We start from the raw sequence: 14948 nt of genomic DNA on the forward strand, positions 1-14948 counted from the left end.
TGCTTTTTAGTTGGGATTGTGAAATATGACAGAAGTTACACTTCTACGCCTGAGAAAGTATAAATAGCATATGTCCAACTATAAATACAGATATTAAGGAGTGGAAGGTAATTGTCTGACTCTGCAGCAGCAATACTAGAGAACAAAAAGACGAGTGAACAAAAGTTGAGGCAAGCTGTACTGTTACATCTATACCAAGTTATACTGGCTTTCCTTTCTACACTTTATCAAGTACTTCCAAGGATTACTATTCTCTTTATAATGAGTGGGTCTAAGGAGAGAAGTCAATAGACATCACTCCTGGTTATTGCTCAGGCCATAACCTCTACAGGGCTGAGCCTTGCAGAAACTGCCTCCCAGATGCCTGCTCAACACAGTCACATCGGGGAGCAAAAAAATGCAGATCAAAACATCAGACTTGTATTATCCAGTCTGCTTTCCTCTAATTCTGGATAGTAACTGTTGGGAGAGTTGTCTAGACACTTATACTGAAGTCAGTTGGCTTCAGGTAGAGTCAAACGCTGTGGAAACAAATGCATTCAGAGCTTGTTAGAGAAATTACTGTAAACTTGGGCATCAGTAAAGAAGGCACTAGCTTATCAGTACTACTCTCTGCAAAGGCCTTAACATGAAGTGGTTTATTCTTTGAAAGTCCTTTGTAATATACCTCAGATTCATCCCACCTTATTTTAGATATTAATGGAAACGAAGTAACTCAGGTGAAAAAAAATACAGGTGCACTGCAGGAATCAATAGAAAGAGATGAGAAAGCCCTGAGATGATTCATTTCTCCTAAAATCTCAGCAGTCCCTCCACAGTGTCTGTCTTTTTCCACTGGTGAAAGAGGGAGGCTAAGGCAACTACATTCCTCATGCAGATGACTGTGTCAGAGATCTAAATATGGCATCAACCGTTTTCCTAAGGGAAGACTGTGCTGAGCAGCTAGCTGATAATAGAGAACACAAATTTTTTTGCACAGAAAAGGAATACTGCAACATCAGGATGGTAGTAGAGGACTTCCAAATCAGGACCTAGATGTTGTACGCTGAAGCTGTACAAACTGTATTTCTGATGATGCTCCTGAATTAATACATCCAAGTCCTAACAAGGTCTTATTACTTGGGACTGTACAACAGGACCATTTCAAGGTTAGAGTGGACTCATGTCCAGGTAGCTCAGGAAGAGCAGATGTATGACTCCTACTGATTGTGAAGGCATTAGTAATGAATCTGATAAAGCTGCGTTATTTCTGTACAGGTACGTCACACCACAGAGCCCTGACACTGCTGTACATAAGAAAGGCAAACTGCTGAAGCCCCACAGACGGATGGGCACCCTGTGAGTATTACAGACTGCCCACTGCGATCAAGGATTTTAGTTACGTGACAACTAGATGTGAAGACTACACTTAACATTTTGTTAGTGGAACTACAGACCTATTAAAGCTTCATGCAAAACTCACTGCCATGTTTAGTATTGAATTTCTTTGCTGAGATTAGCACTGAAAACAGGAGGGCGGCTATGGAGACAGGGTCATTTACTCTCTTTTACAAACAGTTGTCCAGCTCAGGGAGTAAGACATATTGTAGAAGGAAGCTTACTTGGTCCATAATCATTTTGTGAAGAGATAAAGGACTTCAGTCTTCAGGAAAGTCAACCTAACAAGAACTAACTTCACTGAATGAGATTTGAAAAGATCTTAGAGCAGGAAAAAAGGAAGCAAATTATTTCCTATTATATTCTTTCTCTTGAAATGCCTGAATAAAGGCATAGGGAGAAGGCATTTCAACATCTATCATTTGAAGACTAAGGAGCTAGGAAGAGCGAGGAAATAATTATCAAAGAAATCCTTCTGGTGGAAAAAATATCCTTATATCTGCTAGAGTCAACAACAGGCAAAACATTTTGATTGCACTACAGTTTGACTATTCTGGTAACATTTATAAGTTTTATTTTAATGTTCATCCTTTCAGCCAAAAAGGTTCCATAAAGCTACAATAATATAGTAGTATTATTAAAAAATTAAAATATAACCAAATAACTATTACAGATATAACTGAGGAACAGGCTATTTTAAATATAGAGTAAGGACAATTAAGGGCAGAAATGTAACCACTGTTTCCTCATATTAAATGCTTCAGGGCAAGCTTTTTTTAATACCTATCTGAAAAGATGAGCACACTTAAATAATTTCTGGGCAGGATGGGAGTGTGGCAACAACAAGCTATATTTTATCTGAAAGAACAGCAAAATGCATGAAGATGACCTTTCCTTTAAAATCATCTGGGGAAAAAAATCCTAGAAAAATATTTTTTAAAAATACGCATTTTTAAAATTTAAGACAGAAAAAGACCTCCCTCAGCCCTTCAACTTCAACAAGTCAGCAGACCCCTGATCAATCATTTGCAGCAGGTTTTTTCAGTTTCCCTGTTTGCACAGAATCTGTTACAGTACTGTAAGGAGATGAAGAATCAATAAATGGCAAGTCCTTTGGGTCACGTCTGAGAGTCAGTATCCTCCACGAAGAGAACAACAAAAAAAGTTTTTAAAAGCAGGGTAACTAGTGATGTTCTGAGTAAATGTACGTGAGTGCTTTATCAGGCTGCTCAGGATTAATAAGTTGGCCATAAATCTGTGTTTGTATAAAGAAAGCTTTAACAAAGCCACCCTACTATCAACAAAAACTACAGCTTTCTATAAATCATTGGTTGCTGAATACCCACACCTATTGCCAACATCACAAATTATTTTGAATGTTAAAATATTTATGGTAGTTTGGCTGCAAACAACCCAAAATCTGCACTACAAAGTAGGTTAACAAAGCTTATTGCAACTACAAAGCTGTGTCTGAATAATGTTAAAATTTGAGAAGCATTGATAGCATGGTATTTGCAGTACTTGACAATTTCAGTGTCTTAAATTTAAAGTCTTTTCAGATGAAAAAAGCATGAGGCAGCTTATTCCACGCCTTATCTTCCTGCACACTAACCTTCTGTGGTAGATAAGACCATTATCATCGTATAAACCGATCAGTCACTAAATTCATTGGAAAATATAAATACATAGATCTCACATAATCAGCTATGCTACAAATACTAGTTTCATGGCTATACAACTCTACTCTGTAAAGAGTTTCAGTGGCTGACCAGGTCAACAAGAGATTATATGGATTTCATGTGACAACTGCAGCTATTGAAACTGAGGTCTTGTATTAGATTTTTTTATTAAAAGGATTCAAAAAGGAAAAAAATCTTATTGTAAGAGAAAGCAGGACAGTTTGTGAAGGAAGAAGAATGCTGAAACAATATGGAAGATGTGCAGACAGTGGTGATATAATAAAAAACTGATAAGCTCAAGATAAAGTGCTGAATTCAATTGAATGTGAATATTTGCAGAAACCATTACTGTCTGTCTAATAGAACAGGGGACTATCACTGCCGTACCCCTGCACACCTCAGCTCTGGAAAATATTCTTTGCACTTGAAATGCAGCACAGAGTTGCGTTCAATTTTAAAAGTAACATCATAAAATAAACTTGTAACAGGTACTATTTCCCTTTTCTGGAATAAAATCCCTTGTGGTCTTGAGTTTCGTACTCCTGAACATTAACTGACTCAAGCAACAATACAACTGTATTTAAATGCATATTTCCAGAATGAAAAATGGTCTCTAGATTTCACTGTTCAGACTATTTCACAGGTACCTGTCACCTCTCAAGAAACAGTAATTTATCTCTCAAGACATCAGATTCTTCACTAACAATAGGCATGAGCTTCATCTCACCTGGGAACCTGTAACTTACTTTTCTAAGTCATTCATGAAGAGTGTTCTAATAAGGAACTAATAAAGACTTGGGATTAATTATTTATCCATTTAAGAGGGCATTTTCTATTTCTTCTATAATAATACATTGGTATATGACACTGCCCTTATTTTGGCCTTTATTTTCCTGGAGCATAAAATGGCATTTACAATGTAGGGTTACATCTGGTTGTTAGAGAACAGGCGACTCCTCTTTTAAACATATGCTATGAACAAGATCACCTAGATTAAGGACTAGTAGGACAGTTACTTTCCCATATCCAAACATGTAATTTAAGGCAAAATAGTTTCATGAGTAGCATACTTCATACTGAAATCTACTTTCCATAGATCCAAATGGCATAATTTATGTAATAATTCCACCGTAAATCCATAACTATTATGTCACATTACAGATTCCAAATGCTACGTTACAGCCAGTGTTATTAAGGATTACATTGCAACAACTGACACAGGCTACTTCCTACCTTTATAGATTGGTCACTCCAACAACAAATGAGTTTCAGCAATGAAACACTCCCAAAGTCCGGGGAATGATATCTACTTTTACCTGAAAAACACATACATAATTTATGAACTGAAAATATATATAGAACACTCAAACAGAAAGATATTTAACATTTTTAAATTTTCCACTTCAGCAACATACCTGAAAAGATCTGAAAAAGCATAATTTCTTAGAATATGCTTTTATCTGATGCAATAAGCAAAAAGTCTTCAGACAATATTTTGTTTGAACATTTATTCTTATCCTAAATCAGATCAGTCTTTTTTTTTTTGAACAGAGGTCTGATATCCCACAGAGTATGTTTTCATCATAATTTTCTAAAGATATTGAGAATACTTTCTGATTTGGACTACTTAACTATGGATTTTACTATGTAAATTCTAAAGCTACTTGAATATGTGTTTCTTTACCCTTGAAACAGCAGTACATTCTATGCAAAAATACATTCAATAACATTTTGTATAGTTACAGTTCCACCTGATTTACTTTTCTGCTACAGGGCAACAATACTGGCGTGTGGTCAAGATGTCACATAGCCAGTGGCTCACCAGTTATGCTTGCAGTTAAGACAGATATTGCATTTATGGATTTGCATAAATGTGAGTTTTCTTACTACCCATCCTGATTTTTCAGATTATTTTCAAAGCAAGGCACAGTTTGAACCAGCAGCTGTGCTGGTTTAGTCCACTTCTTCCTCATTTGGACGTCAATAGACAAATGTGACATCTCAGTACTTTACTACAATGCTTGTTGCCAGACATGTAAGTTGGGTAAATTGGTTGTATGATCCTTTGAATCCACACAAGAATCTCTGATTGCCAGTACCATATAGTGTCTTGAGAAGAAGAAACTGAATTGTAAGTAGCAACTATAAGAATTTCAGTAACACCAAAGTTCACAAGTATCCTGATCACACAATAGATAGTCATTCGCTTAAGTGTTGGATTCCTGCAGCATAGACTGAAGTTTGAAAAAATCAAGTACCTGCATACTGCAAAGTGAACAGGGTACACTAGTGTAGTCTGAATGGGAGCAGCATGCTATTCAGTAAATGACCATATAAATGTAACTATGTCAATACCTAATATAATATATAAACATATGTAGAAACATACATGCAGGTATGATCAAAAAAAGAAGAAGAAAAGGGAAAAAGAAAACTAGAGCATTTCATATCATTTTACAGAAAGACAGGGTAAGAGCAAATATTTTATCCTCTATCTCTGATAGCTGACATGGCATGTACCATAATACAAAACGTAAAGGCTAATATGAAAACATAAAAAGGGATGACAAAACAAGAGAGGCAGAACTGATTATGCAAAGGTAAACCTCTCCTCCTCACATTTTAATTTGAATTTTATGTGGTTTCTTTATATATCAGAATGAATTTTTCTTTTTTCTTTTTTCTGCCATTTTGGAAGCTTTGCTAATTTCTTTAGTACCAACCTACTGAGTTTGCAGTTGAGTTCCCCCGGTGGGGAAATCCCGTGGGATAGAACCAGCTTTCCAAAATCTTGGATGGGAGGAAAGACTCAAGCAGTGCTGATTTGAATTAATAGCAGTTACAGTTCTTACTGACTCAAGAGCTAACCTGAGGCTACTCTGATCTAAACAAAACAGTCTTTCAGCAAGTGTCTCCACTGATCAAGAATAGTACAGCCAATATGGAACCTATCATCTAGCCTTGTCCTCTGTTGCAGTACTTCAGTTTCATGTCCATGTATGCAAAAAGACTCCTGTTAGAGAGAGTCTTTAAACACATTAAAGACAGAGACTCTTTTTTTAATTTGTTTTTTTTTCCCATCTCTTTGCACACTTGTAAATGTATACAGAAAGTCCAGAAACGTCAGCAGAATCAAGATTTAACATTGCCCATTCTGCTGTCCAGCGTGTCCTTGATGCTAAAGAACGGGTCATTCCTAAAATGTCTGCGAGATCTGCAAGTCTCAGATAAGATTTTAATTTGCAAATCCAAACAAATGTGTGAACTAAGAGATATGGGATATGAGTTAGATTACCTTAGAAGTTTTAGGTCACTCAGTAAAACTACTTTTATGTCCATGAATATTTCAGTCATCTCTACACAGTTTCCATTCCTTTCATCTACTTATTTACTATTGTCACTTGATATTATGTTCCATCTTTCTTCCAACAGGCATTTCCGCTGTCATCACGAATTCTACAGTTATGGCACATATAAGAGTCAGAGGAGGAAACACTCTAAAAACTTACTTTAGATGGGGATATTAAGACTTATTTACATAACAGAGGGTCAAGATTTGACCTCAAAGAATATTGTGTTATCAGTCTAGACAGGACTTAGTCTATAACAGGAACACTATATTTGTTCAGTAATGTAGACCAACAAATATCCATATTCTGTTCAGGTTTTTATTTAAACATTCTTTGGTTAGTTGCATACTGTAAAAATAAACTTAGACTGGCTTGCAAAGCTGAGATTGGCAAACAACTGCCTGTGGGACATTAACATGAAGAGATTACTTTGTTCCACCCTAAGCCAAAAGTCTAAGGGCATTATTGAACAGTCAAGATGACTTGCATTACTAAGGCAACAGTTTGCTTGAAGGGCTGTATATATTATTGGGCATGTAATGGTGATGAGGGAGATGGGGGAAGGGGAGACGACAGTGTTTGTCTTATTACATTTCTGCTTTTCAGATTGCTAGAAAATGTCTTAAAAACTCAGCTGAATGTTTTGCCATCACAGAAAAAATATCCTTGATTCCAGTATTACTTAAAAGTCAACATTTTCTTTACATGCTTTTGTGATATTCACAGAAGAAAACAGAGTCATCCCATTTCTGTATTTGCAAACTGGACCTGCTTGAAGCTAAAGAATATAAATATTTTTTTTCATTATTGAAATTAAATGATGTATTTTAGCAACTAAAAGCATGCAAAAAAAACCCCACTTAAAAGCTAATATTGCTAATCCTCCATACACTTACTGCTTGGTAACTCTCCACAAAAACCCGGGAATGAAGGTGTTACTGCTTCTGTATTTCGCCATTTGTCATATACAGATTCTGATTTCTGTGGACTAAAAGAATATGAAATTATTAAACAAAACCTGAACCTACTTACAAAAATCTTATGTCTTAAGGTAGGTTTTAAGGTAGGTACTCTGCTATCAATTACTATCAACCACAATTCAGTTTCTCCTCAAAAATCACTTGCATTCTTTTGCCCGCAACTTGGTATTGAAACATTCACATGCACACAAATATGGAAAAGTACCATCCATATGCAGGAACTTTATATTTGGCTCAAAACTTATTATAGTTAACTTTTATGTTGTATTAAAGAAACAAAGTCATATCTGAAGAATTGAATCAAAATACCATTTTCACAAAGGACTTGTGCTGGTTTTTTCTATTACATAGGAAAAAAGTTCAAGGGAAATTAGCAGCTTTACTTTATAGGTTTCCATATTTCTCAGTGTTAAATAATTTAGAATATTATTGCAATACTTGGGATTTCAGTAGATGGCTACAATTCAGGAGACTAGTGTGTACATCTACTGCTCTTCAGTACTTTGTCACTAACTCAGCAACCTAACCCTTGAAGACAAAGGATGTGGATGGAGGGGAAAGAAGTGAAAAACCTCTCCAAACCCTTGCACTATTTTAAACTATTTCTTTTAAATACATTGCTATAGTGACCCTGCACAAACTATATTTGGGTGCCATTCAAAAATAATATATTTCACCTTTCATATTCACTACAATCAACAGTAAGTCATATTTCAAAAGCTTTGCAATACTAAACACCTCTGAAAGCTTTCAGCTTGAGAGCCTTAAGTTACAGATACAAATCTCAAAAGGTAGAAGCAAACAAATTCTTTGAAGAGCTTTTCTTACTAGCTTCTTCCTGTTTCTGTCCCACTTTTATAGTCTGACACATTTTACTGCAGGTTCCTTTATTTTCACAGGCTGGGTCAAGTTGCAGAAAACCAACAGATATGCAAACACGTTTATGAACAACAGCTTACAGATTCAGGTCCAAGTTTTTCCAAAACCATGTTTTTAATACTTTATTCTTTTTTGGGTTATGAAATTTTTTTTGTGAAATGTTCAAATTATGTTAAAAATACTGATTTTTTTTTTTTTTTAAACCAAACGGATTAGTACTGGTCTAACAATGTGTACTTAAAACATGTCATTCACTGTTCACTATTTTCAGATTCCATAAATTTCATTTATCCAATCAAATAGCTAATAGTTCACAGAAATACTATAACCTGAAACTTACTGATGTAAAACACGAGCTGAAAACTTATGATAGCAACTAGTCAAGAGTTTGTCAACCAAATGTTTTTCATAGGGGAATGATGATCTGTCAAACCCATGGTTTAAGCAGAAACATATATACACATGCTGACAAAGACAGAATTTCTACTCAAAATGAGAATACCAGACTCACCCAAGAACACCCAATAGTCTATGAATTGACCAAATGCATTTTTCCAGTTCTGACTCTCCAGATTAAAAGTATGTATATATGTGTATTTTATTTAACAAAAAAGAAATTCCTTTCACTCTCCCGTAACAGTAAAATCATTGGATATGCCAAAGAACAGGGATTTAAACTTTATTATTGCATTCCCCAGATGAAGGCCATAGTTGACTGACACTAAAATAATTCTCCTTACAGCCCAATGAATATTTCAATGCTATATGCAAAGTGGGACAGCATTAACAGAAGAAAGCTGGAACCCCCAAATCATTACTAAACCAGTAGTTAGACACTATGCTGCATTGCAAGGAATAAATATACAAGTCCATTCTCCAGCATCAAAGTAGGCAGAACTATGAATATCAGCTGAATACACATTAAGCAAGTGTCCTAGTCACTGGGTAATCTGTTCAAATATGCTTTCTCCTGTTTTTAATTTAAAAGTTTAAAAGCTTTGGAGTTTGTACTGGTGTGCTAATAGAAAGTAAACTTTCACAGGATGGAGAAACATTCATGGCTTTGCTGATAGATAAGCTACTGAAAGGAGATCAGAACGCATTTTCTTTCTCATATTAGTAACTGAATTAGTAAGAGTTGTTTGTACTGCAGTAATACTTTGGAGACCAGGACCCTTAAGCTGTGAAAGCCGTCCTGCTAACTCCTTCTGCAAATGCTGTGGTGAATTAGAATTCAATACGTAGTTTTTTCCTTGTGCACGCTGTAGTTTTAGCTAAACCAACTGCCCAAACAGGTGTGGCTACATATTGTACTTTTAGAAGGCAAACTGGACAAAATAGCATTTGCTTGGTTTCTTTCAAACTTACAAAGTTTGAAAGGCAAAAGTACATTATTTTAACAGCTCATCATAACAAAGAAAACTCATTCCAACCCTGAATACAGAGTGAATGATGAATAAGGATAAATCATATAACAAGATTTAATGAATGAACAAACACAGATTACCATAGTTCATTCAGACCCCAATTATTTGCAAGAGGAAGATGTGAAATGAAGGCTGAATCCTAAGATCATGGCAAATAGGCCAAGTCATATTCATGCTATGCTTATTACTGGGGAGGGGGGAGGAGGGAAGAGGGACAGGGAACTTCACAGGAAAGGGGCTTTTTCCCTAGGTGGAGAGAGGGAGATAACTTTGCATACACGTAACTGGTTTTGAGGCAATACAGAAAGTATAGCTACATTGAGATAGCAATTTCAGATAGCAAAACTATGCCTTTAATACTCAGACACAAAGATAACGTTATCACGTGGAAGTACATCATGTATGGAATAATTTTTTTTTTTTTTTTTAATTCTAATCCACTTCTCCCACTAGTGCTGACACAGTAACATTGTTTTGTTGGTTCTACCCACACAGCTTTGATTCTATGTGAAAATGATGGTTCTTGACTGCAGTGGTACATCATTTGCAGTTTTACAGAGGTTAGGAAACAGTACAAAATCCTTTACATATCTCAACTGTTCTTATCTTTATTTATTGAGGAAAAAAAAAGTGAATTATGACTGACACGTCTAAAGTTCCGAAGCAGTTCTTGGAAGGTAGGGGAAAAGTTAAACTGTGCTATTATGGTACAAAGCCATGATAAGAAAAAATTTCCTGTCACCAGCAGCAAAGAGGAATATGTCCAGGTGACTAAAACCTCTGAGGTCTGTGTTGACAAAAATGCAGCAGATACAGTCTAGTTCTGATCAAGTTCCCTAAGAAAGAACACTTTATCCTTCAGTAACACAGAAAAATTGTGGCTACTTTTCTGTTTATTTTGTGAATGTGTAAGAGATGAAGAACAAAGAAGATACAGCCTCAAAAGCAGGCAAGCATGCAGAATTGTGTGTTGTCTCTGTACAGACCCATAGCACTTGCAGTTGCTGCTTAGAAACTCAAGATGAGAATATGGAGCTCAGGAAAAAAAAAAACCACAACAAAAAAGCGCCCCCAAAACACCCCAAAAACACCCACCCCACCCCCAAAAAAATATCCAAGTGCTCTTATCCAGATGAGGCCATTAGGAGGCAACAGCCCATGTTAAAGCATCACAAATGGCACCAAACTAAAACTTAGGTACAAGACAGCTATAAATAGGTATACTGTTCAGCTCTGGAAAAAGAGGTAATCCAAACCAAACCATGTCAATATACCAAATAAAACATTTCAGAGTCTTTGAATAAAATTCATAACTTTTTTGTAACCAAAGTTTATGGCCACGTTTCTTCCTCTGTTTTGTACAAAAATTCACCTATTTCTACAAGAGATGCCAAGTTTTATGGCTTTACATTTCTTGGAGAAAACTTTAAATTATATAGTACAGCTTTCACCAAAAAAATAGTGCATTTTTTCTTGCAACAACTTTAATACTTATAGTTTTATGGGAGATATGTTCCAAAGCCAGAATGTGTATGTCTGGGAAAAATGTTTGATTCTGATATGATGACTAACTTCAATTACACGATGTCTTTCCAACAGAGTACTATAAGACACAATGCAAGCATAAAGTCCTTTCTTGCATGGAAAGTAATCCATGTTCAAGCTGGAATCCTGGAAACAACCTTTCATGTAAGAACTTGTGTCGAATATGGACCAGTAGGCAATGTGATTAGCAGTAGGAGTAACTGAGAAACGTGCGTTTGTCCTGTGGGATGGTGCATATCTCTTGAGATATGCTGAATGCCTAGAGCTTTGTGGAAGATGTACAGATATTTGCAGCGTCAGGATCAATAATTTCTGTCCCCCTTCTTGCCTCTGGGCCATAGCATCACCAACACTAAAGTTAATTGTCCCTAAAATGCTAAATACAGACCAACTTAGGTTTGCTGAACAAAAAAAGTCTGTGGACAATATCCATTGCCTGATTAATATGCTCCATTTGGCTTGGTCAAATAATGTCAAGCATGCTATTTTTCCTTTAATGCTGAAAAAGCATTTAGTCAATAAATTTGTTTTGAGTAACATAAATGTTATTTGGGATGGTTCTCACAACATAAGGGCTGATGAGGCATTCATTACCAGTAGCTGCCATTATTACTGGGGGGGCTGTACTTTAGATAGCGTAACTAGGACAGACTGTTCTTGTCTCTCATGTTTTATTTATCTGTGGAGCCAAGGGTTTCACGGTGAAGGAAGTATATTGCTTACAAAGAGTGGAAGTTAAAACAGCACAAATGTGGCAATGCACATCTCAAAATGTGCCTGAAGAGACCTCATTATTCTACTTAGTTTAAACTGCGAGAAAACGAGCGATCTCTGGAAAAACAGGGTGTGAAGCTGGATAATTCAAGTTCTTGTTCTGTTGAAAAAAAAAAATCTCTTGCATCAGTTTTCCTATCTGCTAAATAGAAAAATGTAAAGATACTTAACTTTATCCCAATCTCCTGTTGTTCAAAGAACGTCCTATAAAAAAAAACTCGAGAAAGAATGTAAACTCTATTGCAAAAGTCCATATCTAAGAAAAGTGTTTGTTTCATATTTTTTACTTTTAAACCATTATAAAGGAAGAAAAGGCTCATAATAAAAAGGTTCTTACCTTTCAATTTCACCTGTAACTGCTGAAGGTATGTTAATTATCCTGTTGATTAAAGCCATTCTGCTAAATAAGAAGAATACTGTTTCCAATCCCTTTGTTCCATAAACATTATTCTCGGGTCCATCCTTTTTTCCAGTCTGTCCTTCAGTTGCAGCGAGGTACTTATTTGATAAATCAAGCACTCTTTTTGAAAACAAGTTGATTACTGCACGTTCTTCTAGCACACCACAATCAGTACATTTCCATCCTGGCAACATTAGTGACAGGTGGTTTTCATTTGACACAAGTCCGAAAGAAACAGGACACTGAAGCTTCAAGATATCTAAGTGTCTAACACAAAGATTGTCTATTTCTTTATCTACACCCCATGGTAAGAGACACGACAAAAGCAGTTTAACTGTGTCAGTGGTGATGTTCACATCAATGTTTCCTGATGGCTGCGTTCTAATCTTTCTTGAACTCTTCATTTTTTTCTGTCTTTTCATGCCACCACTTTCTTCCAAAGGCCTAGCTGCATTGTTATCCCTACAGACCTGGTTTGAACAAACAGTATCTACTTGCTCATCCACTGGAGATATGAAGCCAGCAGTTTTATTTCTTTTTAATGTCAGTGGCCTTTTCTCAGTAGTACTTTTGGCTCTTTCTAAAGTGTCATAGATGTGAAATGAATTTGATGACTTTAATCCATTGAGTTGAGATGACAGCAGAAGTTCCTCAAGTTTTTCCAGATCAAACAAGAGAATATGAAAGTTTGCATTGTTCCATTTTGTCTTAACTGGTAAAATAGTAAAGGGCTGTTGGATGCGGCTGGTATCAGTTAACTGAAAGAAAAATATTAAGTTTCCAAACACAAATCCACAGTATTTTGTAATTTTTAAGATATCAGCATAGAATTGCATATGGAATAGACCAAATCTATTAACTCCATTAAGTTCAACTTAATTATATTTACTTCTTACTAAGGAAAAAAGATTTTCTTCTAAATAGCTTAAGATACACAGAGACATATGCATGTAAATACTATAATACAGGCTGCCTAACATCTTCAATTACACAGCCATGCTGTAGATTGCATACATCTTTGCCAAAACTCTAGGCTGGTATTTCTTCTGCTAGGTCTCATTTCAAGCTGAAAGGCTTTTAAGAAAGTTTTAAAGAATACAGTTTTTTTCAAAAATAAAGCCAGGGAAACAAATCCTACGATGCTGCAAAATTCTTGGAAACCTTGAGAATCTGTATGCCTTGTGGCAATTTGAAATATGTCTGAGATAAAGACTATGCCTTTTGCCATTTCAAAACATGCAAAACTATCTTAAAGTTACTTAATTCTGAGTTGTCACACATACTTTATCAGCAACAATAAAGAACTTACATAATTAGATCTCCAGTTACAAATTTAATTACCGTAGATGAAAATAATTGAGAGAAAGAGGCTACAGAGCTACTACAATGTTTGTGAACATCTGACTTCACCTTGTGCCACCCTATTTCCAACCTGGATCTTTCTAAAATTCTCCATGCTTTTTCACCAACTTTAAAGGCCATTCACAGCAACAGATTTACAGAGCATCATTTCAGTTCCACATATTAGCGTGATAATTGTGCTGGTATAAATACACATCTGATAACTGCTGTTAATAAATACCAAAAAATAGTTTACGAATCCTCCTAAAATCTAGCAGAAATGAAGATTTGAGAACAGCTGCAGTTACTCACAATTTTACACTGACATATTAAACTATGATAACAGTAACCTAATGATGACGAACTGTAATATAGTGTCAGCTGAACAACATGAGGAAATGTTCAAAATCATCTTCAAAAAAGGGGTTTTTTAACTCAGTTTTATTCTTGTAGTTTCATTATTTAAATGATAAACCATCATTAAGAACAAAGCTTTACATCTTTTAGAATTAGAATTAATTTTTATTTTGCCAGTGTCCTTGGCATAGGGCAGATACTATGCTGTGACAAACTCCTGAGGAGGGGATGTCTTTGGCCACATTAAAAATCAGCTCCTTATACAGATATCACAGGAGAACTTACCCACACAAATGCCCATCAAAAACAATCTGTGCTGGACATTAGAACCTTGGAGAGAATGTAGTCTAAGCATACAGAAAGAATACAGTATTTGAGAAGATAAACTAAGATAAGTCTCTTCTCTATTAGGACATAAACTCTATTGATTAGATACTTTCTAAGCAGAACCTGTGGAAAGAAGGAAAGAGCACGAATAAACACAAGAATGAAGCAAAATATAAAGCCACGTGAGTGGAGGACACATGCAGGCAGGAATAAGATCCTAAGGATGAACAAGTCAAGAGGGGCAAATTCCAAAGTCTGTCCTGTAGCCCTCGGGCTATTTCTATACACGGAAAACATTCCATACTTGCTTTTCCCCCACTCCCAGTTTCCCATGAGTACTTCAGGAGAGATGCTCTGTCTTGGCCTTCTGCGCCAGCTAATTTCTGAGAGTCTTTAAGGAGAGGAAACACAGCAAGTTACCTCGGATCCCATATTCCAATCAAGATCCACTTACAAGAGTCGATTTCCTGCCTTACACATCTGCAAATTCAGAAGAAAAACATTTCACATTC

The 14948-nt window shown here is 35.9% G+C and overlaps 1 protein-coding gene across 1 annotated transcript in view; it reads right to left on the bottom strand.

Moving 5' to 3' along the window:
* WDR72 (WD repeat domain 72) overlaps positions 1 to 14948 on the bottom strand; it is a 115554-nt gene that overhangs the window by 44432 nt on the left and 56174 nt on the right. Inside the window, exons 14-16 of the mRNA XM_009323406.1 lie at positions 12349 to 13169; positions 7303 to 7394; positions 4290 to 4372 (exon numbers count right to left, since the gene is read on the bottom strand). Of these exons, the coding sequence (XP_009321681.1) occupies positions 4290 to 4372; positions 7303 to 7394; positions 12349 to 13169 (996 nt within the window). The remainder of the gene's footprint in view (positions 1 to 4289; positions 4373 to 7302; positions 7395 to 12348; positions 13170 to 14948) is intronic.

The sequence above is a fragment of the Pygoscelis adeliae genome, unplaced genomic scaffold (genome assembly GCF_000699105.1).
Source record: "Pygoscelis adeliae isolate BGI_AS28 unplaced genomic scaffold, ASM69910v1 Scaffold545, whole genome shotgun sequence".
NCBI classification, from domain to species: Eukaryota; Metazoa; Chordata; class Aves; order Sphenisciformes; family Spheniscidae; genus Pygoscelis; species Pygoscelis adeliae.